The sequence below is a fragment of the Gnatocerus cornutus genome, chromosome 6 (assembly GCF_029298725.1).
Source record: "Gnatocerus cornutus isolate USDA-ARS CGAHR chromosome 6, icGnaCorn1.1, whole genome shotgun sequence".
NCBI lineage: Eukaryota > Metazoa > Arthropoda > Insecta > Coleoptera > Tenebrionidae > Gnatocerus > Gnatocerus cornutus.
In genome coordinates this window covers 9,987,124-9,997,980 of record NC_142238.1, presented here as the reverse complement: position 1 = coordinate 9,997,980, position 10,857 = coordinate 9,987,124, and the positions used below count along the sequence as shown (strand labels likewise).

The following is a 10,857-nucleotide window of genomic DNA, read 5'->3' as shown; positions in this document are numbered from 1 at the left end:
TCATTTTGTCACATCGTTTAAACTTCCAATCTTCTTTGCTGTATCTTCATTACATGTATTACCAGGCAGCTCGGTAAAAAACATGTCCGGTGTGAACTTCAACGATTTATTCTCAGTAATTTGTAGTGAGTCTGTCTCGACAATAACCACATCATTTGAATCACCAGATGAATCGTGACTTGTACTAACTTTGCTCATGTCATTATCTTCTTTACTCACTTTAGTTACATACTTGTATTTCAGGTCATTAACGTTCGCAAATTCCAGAGGATTATGCTCCATCAGATCTGAGTGCATGCTCAAATTCTCTGGCTCGAATATCTCTGTATTCTGAATGTGGAAACTGTTGTCGTAGATATCTTCGTTAAACTCTGAATGCAAATGTAAACTTTCAATGTTTGCTTTTTCGGAAAAGTTGTAGTGTTCTGGAATAGTTTTGGTCATTTCTTCCGAGTTTTTAATGATCTTCAACCGGAACTCTTCCCGTTTTATACCTCCGTCCTTACCTTTCTCCATGGTCTCATTATCCAAAGCTTTGAGTTCCTGAATTTCGCCAATGTGGCCGTTTTCGTCTACAACTTGATACTGTAGACCTCCTTTAGACAAATTCAACAAAACTTCGTCGGAAACATTTACAAAGTTGCCATCGCTGGTCTGGAACATTATTTCCACCTCATCATTTCCCAGAATATGTTTGATCTTATCAGCAGTCAGTCCTTGTGTGCTCGACATGGGAATAACGTTTAACCCCCTTCCGTTTGTTGTCTGAGGTTGATTCTCATTACCAAATTGTACCTCGTGGATACCTTCATAGTTTTCCTCGACATTCGGTATGAAATTCTCCACGGTCGTTTCGTTGAACGATTCTTCCACAATGAAAGAATGTACTTGGGGAGTACTCGCCATTGCTTTACGCAAATTAGCTAAAGCAACACGACTCGCTTGGGCCTCTTTAGCGCATGCTTTTTCAGCTTCGTTTCCCAAACATTTTCGTTTGAATTTATGTTGAAACGCGTTATTTAGGCTGTAATTGATCTTAGGGGGCAGAGATGAGTTGGCAAAAGGTTTGAACACAGTTGGATACTTGGGAGGTTTGCATATGAATTGAGGAGGAGGAATGGTTACCTCGTCGACTACAAAAAAGGTGAAATCAAATTAGGATTAGATTATAAAAGGACGTTTTGTTTTGTGTGAACTAAAAGAAAAAACAGGAAAATTTATTGACAACAAATAGGTAGGTACCTTACGTGTTGTTTTTGTTTTTCAATAGGGTAAACTGTCAGGCAGATTATAATGGATTATATCTACATAATATATGAAGCCTCGTTGGTGATTTGATTTGCTGATTATATTTTGATGTGTACGATATTGATTTAGTTTCGCTATGCTGGATATCACACGCGGGGTTTTTCCTATCAATAATCAATATATTCATGCTGTGATAGGACACGGTTCGTTAACGTGCTCTTGCAATGTGTAATACATACCCCATGATACCTACTAGTTTAGAAGATGATAAAATGCAGAAAGATTTTGTTGTACCCCCAAGTGGAAAGAGCATTTCAAGAGCTTTGCAACTTAGTCATATTAATTATTTGATAGGAATTGAAGGTGGATACGCATGCATACCTGCAATATTTTGATATTCATGCTGAGAAAAAATGTTTTCCAATGCCATCACTTTAAAGAATTTCACAGCGGCGATAAAATGCTTCAAATGATCTTCAGAAAATGAACATTCTCCACAATACATAAATTCAATTAATGACTTCATAACAGAGAAATCTAAGCCATTAATGACGACTTGCTCAATTGCCTTATTCTCAAGATGATCCTGGAAACCTTCAGCTACATTTTTGAAAGAGATAAATAAAATTATACCTTAAAATAGACACTATTTGCTGCTAAAACACATTTATGAGCATGCAAAGTGTTACTCCCACAACAGACAGCAATATCAACCAAACATTGTCTTTCCATAAGCATACATAAGCCTCTTGAAACTTGCTTGGAATGACTTTCCCATTCTAAGATGAATTTTCCAGTGGATTTTTCCATCTTAGGGTCAGCTACAAATTCAAAGAAGGGCATTATAACCTCTATCCATAATCAAGCTAAAACTTTTACAAATGATATGCAAATATTACGAAAGCGCAAAGTAAAAGTTTAAGAAACGAATGCCACATGCTTATAAATAAATAACGGAAAGGAATGAAATAAAAAGAAAAATCAAATGTTGACTTACCTCTTCTTGTTTGAGTTGAAAAAGAAGTTTTGCCAACTTTGCGATGACCAGTTAAAAAGTTAGGGAATTTTAAATATCACCAACTAAAATAGAATCATGATTAAAAAAATTAAAAAATTTACTGCTGCCTTACAACTCATCGATCTTTATCGCAATAAGGATTTTTAAAACTGAAAAGTTTTAAAATCATTATTAAAATGTAATAATGGAGTTACTAAAATTGACCATTGCCACCACTGGTAGTAGTGACATTTGACATTTGACACATGTCACTCTTCAAATTCTTTCAAATACGTTTGACAAAAATTATTAAAAGTGTTCGATATTCAATTTATTTACATTATAGTGCCTCCAGAGGCAAGAAATTTGTGCAAGTTCCTTTAAGTATATATTTTATAATTTACTTTTGCTCTCACAAAAGCAAATAGTAAAAAAATGATATAGTGTTATTGTAATCGGGATAACATGACACAAAAAGGAAAATAACGTTTTTATTACTTTGTTATCATTTTCAAAGAAATCGCAACTGAGTTTTCATATATCACATGCTGCAAAAATAGGTCACACAAGATAATATTAAGTTATTTACAACTTTTTATTTCTCAATAACATCATTGCCAATTCTTCCGCCTCATTCACATTCAAATTTGAAGTAATAGTTTTAGTTTTTTCTTTCTTCTTCTTTGGAGTAGGTTCAGTTTCAATCTTCACCTTCTTTATTTTTCTTTTCTTAGGTCTAAAAAAAGGTTACAGTGAAACATGTTTATATTAATTACACTGTTTACCTTAAAGATTCCATACTTTCTTCAGCTTCATCCTCACTTTGTTGCTTTCCATAGATTTTATCAGGATCTGGTAACCACGACAGATCCGGCTCGGTCTCGGACTCAGACTCTCCAAACTCATCTCTTCCATCTTCTTCTTCCTTCTTCTTCTGAGCCTTCAGTTTTCGCTTCTCCTCTTTGTGTTTTGCTTTGACTTTATCCTTGAATAATTGTTTGTCAAACTTGTCTTCTTCTTTCAATACCAGTCTAGCTTTTTCGAAATCAATTCCTCCAGCGTCTTCATTTTCGTACTCTTGAGCTAATTCTGATTTCTTATCTTTTTGCATATTATTCAATGCTTTCCCATCTTCTGTAAAAACGATCCTTTTATTCGGAATGATATTCTTTTTCAATAATTTCTTTGCTACTGCCGCTTTCGTAAGAGGCTTCTTTTTTTGTTTTCTGCTAGTTTGTTCCAGCTCAAAGTCTGCGGGTAGATCAATGTCGTGGTTTGTCCTCTTCACTTTGAGAACACCATCGTCACTATCGCTGTCATCAGACACGTGGAACGGAACGTGCGACTGTTGTGGTTTCTCGTCGTCGCTGACACCGCTGTCTTTTTCTGATTCTTTTTCTTCTGAATCGTGTTCGTCGGAGTTAAGCTCGACTTTCTTTTTGTTGCTCTGCGCGGTTTTTCCTGTTCTTGCGTTCAATCTTTGTAAAAAGCGGATTCTGGGCGGTATTGCCAGACCGAGAGAATTCGCGAACGAATCAGTGTCTAAACTTTGTACGTTAAACACCTTTTTGTCTTTCATAAGAAAAACTGATTTAGCGTACGAAACAAAAGCTCTTTGTGCTGTGTCTTTAAGGGCGGGATCGCGTGCCAAGAATGCTTCCATTTTTCTCACAGGGTTGTTCAGTTTTAACGGATTTATGCTTGAGGGTTTAAGTTAGAATTAGGATAACTTTAGATTGACAAACTTACTCTATTTTTTCTAATGGGATTCTTCTCTCTTTCAAATGTTCTAACATTGTCAACTCCGTCGGTTGAAGGAGTAGAAGGCTTTCTCCTCCTCTGTGATATCTGGCAGTTCTACCAACACGATGAATGTACGTTGCCGCGTCTTCTGGACAATCAAATTGGACAACCCAATTAACTTCTGGAAAGTCTAATCCACGAGCCGCTATATCAGTCGCAAAAAGAACGGCGGAAGTTTTTTTGCAAAAATTTTCATAAATATCCATTCTTCTCAGTTGGTGCAAGGTGCCATACAGCGCCATGAGACTGAGACCAGGTCTTAGCCTTAAAAACACATTAAGGAAACATTTCAACAAAAACTCCAACAACTCACTTGCAAAATATTTCATAAATATACTTGACCTCCTTACAACTAGCAAAGAAAATAATCATTTTCTGTTTGAGATGATTTTTAATGAAACTCCAGAGAATGGAAATTTTGTCTTTTAATTCACACACCACATAGCTCTGTTGTAGTCCTTTAGGTGTGCTATATTCAGAATGTTCATGCACAGAAACATAACTTGGATTCTTTAAACTCAACCTAGCTAGATCTTTCACTGATTTTGTTTGTGTTGCTGAAAACAACATTGTCTGGCGCTTTATAGGTAAATTTGCCACAATAGCATTCATTGTCTGTTCAAAACCTAAATCTAAACATCTGTCAGCTTCATCTAAAACTAAAATCTGAAAGAATTAAATTAGTTGTTTGCTTGAACTTCCCAAACTAATCTTACTTCCATGTTTACACAATCAAACAGGGGATTTTCATCCATATGCTGTAATACTCTCCCTGGTGTGCAAATAACAATATTGCATTGATCCATTCGATTCCTCTCAAATTTTAAATCTTTTCCACCAATGATAAGTCCCGCTGAGAACTCATGATGTTCCCCAACTCTCCTAAGTTCTTCAAAAATTTGATAAGCCAACTCCCTAGTTGGAGTAATTACTAAAGCCCCAATTCCATCAAGTCTAGTCCACTGTTTACAATATAGACGCTCCAAAATCGGTATAATGAATGCGAGAGTTTTACCAGAGCCTGTTTGGGCAGCCCCCAGAATATCTTTACCAGTAAGAGACAACTTTATAGTTTCTTTCTGAATTTCAGTTGGTTTAGTGTAGCCACATTCCATTAATCCCTTAAGGGTTTTTGATGAAAGGGGCAAATCGGCAAAGGATTGCACAGAATCGATTTCAATCTAAAACACGCGAAGAATTAGAATAAAACTATAACAGAACAGTTGCTTACGCTTTCGTATTTTCCTTGCAAAGTTTCGATTACTTGGAGCTCCGGATTCGATTCTTTTTTCTTCTTTTTAAACACTTTCACTTTTTCTCTTTGTTTGGGATCTTTTTTCCCTTGATTTTTTGTTTGTTTGCTCATTTTTGGTTTTATCGAAAAACTGACTTCGATCCAGTTTTTACCACATGTAAAAATAAGGTTATGTGCCTAGATAAAGAAGCAAAGAAGTGTCAAACCCGAATCAACCTGTCAATGGTCATCATTGACACCAACCTAAAGGCGAAAAATTGTATAAACCAATAATTAAAAACAAACATTTCGTTGTATAAATTACATAAAATTTTGTATAAATCTTTTTAATTTAAAATACTGGTTGATTATACTTGGGTCAAATCACGAATTTTACGTGATTAACCGAAATATCCGTACCCTAGATACAGTTTATGTTGGCGACAATTGCACGTCAACAAACCGTGAGTCATTTGTCACATTTTCCGAACAATACAGTGACAAATTTAAAGTTTTCCAAATATTTTTTCAATAATGGCTGATTTCAAAGTCATTACGTCTGATTTTGTGAAAGTGCACATATCGACGTCTAAAGATGACATTTCTTTCAGTGAAAAGCGGTTTTCTAAAGATTTAACAGTCTCGGATTTGAAGGTAAAATTTTTGGGAGTAGTTTCAGAGAATTACCTTTTGTTGTAGGCAAAGCTCGAGTTAATAACAGGTGGCAGCTGTGGTACTATGCAGGTCCAGGCTTACGATAAGGATAACAAACATGTATGCAGCCTTTCAAACAATGAGGCTCTTCTTGGATCATATCCAATTGACGATGGGATGAGGTTGCATGTGGTTGATAAGTTTAGCATCAGACACGAGTTAGATTTTGGGGATGTTGATAAGTATGAGTGCTCAGAAGAAGAGTACTCTAAGAAATCTGATTCTGTGCGGGCATTTTTAATAAAGAATAAATTAGGTAGGTGTTTTCAGTTTAGCAGGAATGTAAATTATTAACAGTGTAATTTAGGTCAATATAATGAAGAAAACATTAAAAAGAAGGAGAAACAACTGGCAGAGGAAAAGCAATTGGCGGAAAACACTCCAATAGGCTCCAGATGCAAAGTCACAGTGGCAAATGCTCCTTGCAGGCTTGGGACTGTCATGTATGCAGGCCCTGTTGAAACCCTCCCAGGATATTGGATTGGCGTGAAATATGATGAGCCGTTAGGAAAAAATGATGGAACGTCAGTAAATTGCAGTCATTTAATGCTATTTTTTCACCTTGTCTTTTAGATTTAAAGGAAAAACTTATTTTGAATGTGCAAATAATTATGGAGCTTTTGTTAAACCCCACAATGTGGAATGTGGCGATTTTCCTGAAGAAGATTATGATTTGAATGAAGAAATATGATTTGCTAATTGTGAGGAAATCATTCCAGCCTAAGAAGGACAAATAACACACTAATTTTTTTATTTGTTATTTATTGATTTATTTACCTTTATTTTATAAAATACAAAATTATATTTAATTTAGAATTTTCTTCTTTTAAGAATGTCAGGCTTCCAGTTAATGGGATGAGTCTCCTCAGTTGCTGTATCATCTTCTTTGTAAATTTTAATAGTTTTGTCTGCTTCTGTGGTTATAAGCCTTGAGCCTGAATTGTCAAAAATCATTGAGAAGATCCCAGCCTCACTGTCCATGGATCCAGGTTGAACAGGCGCCTAGAAATATTTTGTTAGCCTTAGCCTCAATACTTATAGGAAATTACTTGTAATCTTTGGAAGTTGTATCCAGTTCTCCAGTCCCAAAAGTGAAGTGTACCATTGTCACCTCCTGACACAAGAACACCCTCTGGATTTACAGCAAGACAATTAACAATAGCGTTGTGGCCAGACAAGTTTTGGATAAATTTGCCTTCAGGACATTTCCACTGTTTAATGTTGTCAGGAGATCCAGACGCAAACATATTTCTGCAACAAAAAAATGTACCCTTCAAAAATATCTTAAACCCATACTCTTACAGAGTAGGATGGAAAATCACATCTCTCACACTCTTCTTGTGATTCGTCAGCGTACAGATTGATTTTCCAGCAGCCAAATCCCATAATCTGATTGTGGTGTCATGTGATCCTGTTATAACTTGGGGTTCTGAAGCTTGAGAAATCACACTAGCAACGGTATGAGTGTGTCCGGTCAAAGTGTGAACATTTGCTTTTGTTCTCATGTCCCAAACTCTAGCAGTGGAATCACGTCCCGCTGTTAATAAAACATCAATAGTTGGATGAAGGGCCAAAGAGTAAACTGCGGATAAATGCCCGTGGTAATGCCTGATTACTTTGTTGTATTCAAGATCCCAACATTTGACCTGTCTATCTTCACCACAACTGAACAAATATGGGTGCCTATTGCTCACAGCTAGACCTCTTACAGTACTAACATGACCAGTCAAAGACACTTTCAATTGTCCAGTAGCAAGGTCCCAGATTTTAATAATTCGGTCTGCTGCTCCTGTAGCAAACCACTAAAATAAAAAGTCATTAAAGGAATTTTTAAAAATGGGATAAAACCTCATTTCCAGGTTCCACAGCAACACATCTGACCCACCCCAAGTGACCAGCAATCACTCTGTATAATTTCCAAGGAGCATGCCACTTTGGTTTGGGCATTGTTGGCACTTTCTTAACAATATTAGCGAGCTGATTCTGAGTATTATTCTGGACAGCTCTAGTCATCAAACTTGTATCAGTATAAGGAACAACTGCTCCTTCATTATTGGGGGTGGGATCATCAGTTCTTGTGCCTGGAGGAGGAGGATTCGGACCCGCTTCTGATTCGCGCAAGTGTTTCATTGCTTGCATCTTCTTGACATCGTCAAATACGAGGCCGTACAAGTCCCGTGCCTTAATGGCTTTTCGTAAATTATCTCTGCAAAACAGTGTTACGATAATTGTTATTATACATATCTCGGACGTACGCTGTTTCATCTACTGGAGGCAACACTCCCTGGTTCGCTAAAAACATATCATGGGAACGTTTTAAGGAACGAAACACCAACGTATGCACAGAGTGTCTCTGAACGTCTTCAGTCATTATTGTTGTTCAAGTCTTGCACGTAAAAATTAAGCAAGGTTTTAAGCTAACGTTTTCACGTAATTTTTTTGTCAAAATAAGCCACAATTAACACAACTTCAACAAAAACATAACCTCTACAAGAGAACCTAACCTCAACTGTTTCTACGTTCCGTGACGGCTGGGATTTCAGATTCCACATGACTCTTGAATTAGCGTCATTCTGATTGGTGTCATGCGGTGACGTTAGATCAAAGAATAACGCACAGTGACAAAGAATAACGCGCAGTGACATTATTTTATTGAATTGTAAGTAATTTATTTACTAATTTAATTTAAATTATTACTAGTACACGAAAATTAGGGTTTTTTTTACACATTTGTAAGGTAGAAGTTTCTATCTGAATTTTATTTCCGCTTCTATTACGGGCTCTTATTGGTCAGTTTGTTTTAGTCGCAGCCAATGGTGGTAAGGAGTGGTGTTATTCTCAAACTTAGTGGAATCTGGAGAGTCGCCATATGTCACTTATGAACCAATGACAGCGGTTTGACTTGTTTAGTTTTTGTTTAAATTTGTTATTTTGTGTTTTAATAGTTTCTGTGAATACTTTTAATGAAATTGCGTTTTTTTATGTTGGTGATTTTTGCCCTTGGAGGCTCGGATAATAGGTAATAATAAAATTTTAGTCGTAAGTTGAAAGAACTTTTATTTACATCATTTTAACCTCACTTTTGTTACAGTTAAAAGTATTTAAACATACTACTTCAACTGGAAGTGAAAAGGTAAGATTAATATTAACAGAGACATTACACATTAGTATAAACGCTTAATTTATATGGCGTAAACATTATTTGAATAACATTTTTTTACATGTGTTGCGTTGGTCATTATCATTAACGTAACACATCCCATTTTTATTCAACATATTTTTATTCTTAGTCAGCACGTAATTTTCAAGGAGAGATGAGGACGAATCCTCTCTCTTTTTATTACTGTCTTCACTTGACTCACCATTGTCTTGTACGTATTTTCGTATTTCATCACGAAAATAATTATTTACAAGACTCCATATACTTAGAGTATACCAAAACATAATAAACAAAAAGAAGAAACCTCTAAAAATTAAACCAAACATGGCAAGTTCCTACTTGTGGTCAGTATACATGTAATAAACGGCTTCAAGAGCTTCCCTTACTTGAGGCCACGATAATAACAGAAAAAGTAAAAGTGAGTTGCCGATTACAAAGAGTTTCAAATTTTCGAGACCTTGGCTTGAGCGTAACCACTTGGAGAAACCCTCTTCGTCTTCAGAGTCTGGGGGCTCAAGTGGTGTTTCTAATATTTCTTTTGTGGGTTTTGAACGTGGAGCACTCTGCTTTTTTTTCATAGCGGGAGACGAGAACCTTGCATTTTTAACGAACACGAACCTGAAGAGATGATGACAAACAATAAAAATTGATATTTATTTTTTCAGTAGCGCCATAAAAATATTACATGAAATATGTAAACAAGTACTGGAAGTCTGATGTTGATTAATAGTTTTTCGGGCATGCAAAATGTAAATGGTATTGTAATATTTAAAACGCATAAAAACATCAACAGTTTTTTTATTATTGAGTGAAGCTAATTTTTAATAGTCCTTATGGTAACAAATAAAAAAATTCAAGGATTTCGGGTTTCTAATAATAATACCTGCGATTGAAATTTCTTCGTCAATTCATTGATTGGCACATTGTACCCTTGACCTTATCTTTTTATTTTACTCGTGTACAGTTTTACAACTCTGTCTGTCTAATTTCTTCAAGAACTTTCTTTTCATCATGTAATTTTACAAACTACCTTTACTTTAAATTGTTGCAAATAAACGTTTTCCAGTCTGCTAGTTCGAAACTCTCAATGATCCTAACATTAAACTTCCTTACGATTCTTTTGGCATTTTAAACTTCCGTTGTTTTTCTTGAACACAATTAACCTAAGAGCTTTTAGTCCGTAATTCCAAGATCAATACAATCGAAAATTCAAAGTTTAATTGCTATTTTTGATTAAGTTTTTTATTAGTGAAGGTATTTTTAGATTTCGAGTTTATTTAGGTGGAGTAACAATGTTAAACCATTAAAGTATAATGATAATAACGATAATGAGCGTAAAGAGTTCCGAAGCTGTTCCGTTGAATGTTAACGGAACTCTATTAAAGCAACGAGATTTTTCATAATTAATTAAGTTCCCATGCTGTTTTCTTTTAATTTCCTCATATTCTAACATCAAAATTATCCTTTTGTGCAGACGAAGTCTTTTGTAATCGCTTTGGATTAGCTGCATTTAACCGCAGTGAAGTTGCCCGATGTAATTTATGTTATAATTAAATCTAGCTGACCTCCTCGGGATAATAAATCGGAAACCACAGTCTCAGTTGTGTTAAACTGTTTCGCAGAAAGTTAATATTTCTAATCCATCCTTCCTCCCATCGTACTTATCCTCGTTTCATTATTTTCTCTTACATCAAGTCGTTT

At 35.6% G+C, this 10,857-nt stretch overlaps 5 protein-coding genes across 6 annotated transcripts in view; 2 read left to right on the top strand and 3 right to left on the bottom strand.

Annotated features, from left to right (window-relative positions):
* Positions 1-2,058, bottom strand: LOC148172748 (uncharacterized). The gene is made up of 3 exons (XM_088039644.1): positions 1,882-2,058; positions 1,630-1,834; positions 1-1,133 (listed from the first exon to the last, which is right to left on the bottom strand). The coding sequence occupies exons 1-3, from the start codon at positions 2,056-2,058 to the stop codon at positions 1-3; spliced, it is 1,515 nt and encodes a 504-aa protein (XP_087895770.1).
* Positions 2,059-2,721: 663 nt separating this feature from the next.
* On the bottom strand, positions 2,722-5,548 carry LOC148172747 (putative ATP-dependent RNA helicase DDX10). Its single transcript, XM_088039447.1, has 6 exons — positions 5,280-5,548; positions 4,765-5,229; positions 4,362-4,714; positions 3,995-4,312; positions 3,031-3,945; positions 2,722-2,981 (listed from the first exon to the last, which is right to left on the bottom strand). The coding sequence occupies exons 1-6, from the start codon at positions 5,412-5,414 to the stop codon at positions 2,831-2,833; spliced, it is 2,337 nt and encodes a 778-aa protein (XP_087895573.1). The 5' UTR covers positions 5,415-5,548; the 3' UTR covers positions 2,722-2,830.
* Positions 5,549-5,696: 148 nt separating this feature from the next.
* On the top strand, positions 5,697-6,805 carry LOC148172746 (tubulin-folding cofactor B-like). The gene is made up of 4 exons (XM_088039361.1): positions 5,697-5,936; positions 5,982-6,252; positions 6,304-6,520; positions 6,570-6,805. The coding sequence occupies exons 1-4, from the start codon at positions 5,817-5,819 to the stop codon at positions 6,685-6,687; spliced, it is 726 nt and encodes a 241-aa protein (XP_087895487.1). The 5' UTR covers positions 5,697-5,816; the 3' UTR covers positions 6,688-6,805.
* Positions 6,799-8,572, bottom strand: Tango4 (transport and golgi organization 4). Its single transcript, XM_088039360.1, has 5 exons — positions 8,252-8,572; positions 7,845-8,202; positions 7,299-7,798; positions 7,046-7,247; positions 6,799-6,998 (listed from the first exon to the last, which is right to left on the bottom strand). The coding sequence occupies exons 1-5, from the start codon at positions 8,365-8,367 to the stop codon at positions 6,807-6,809; spliced, it is 1,368 nt and encodes a 455-aa protein (XP_087895486.1). The 5' UTR covers positions 8,368-8,572; the 3' UTR covers positions 6,799-6,806.
* Positions 8,573-8,837: 265 nt separating this feature from the next.
* Positions 8,838-10,857, top strand: part of LOC148172735 (FERM and PDZ domain-containing protein 2-like) — a 56,612-nt gene continuing 54,592 nt past the window's right edge. The window contains exons 1-2 of one of the 2 annotated variants that reach the window (XM_088038577.1): positions 8,838-9,015; positions 9,088-9,129. The gene's annotated coding sequence lies outside the window, so the exon portion shown is untranslated. Of the gene's footprint in view, positions 9,036-9,087; positions 9,130-10,857 lie in introns of both variants that reach the window. The other variant, XM_088038578.1, reaches the window with a different exon arrangement.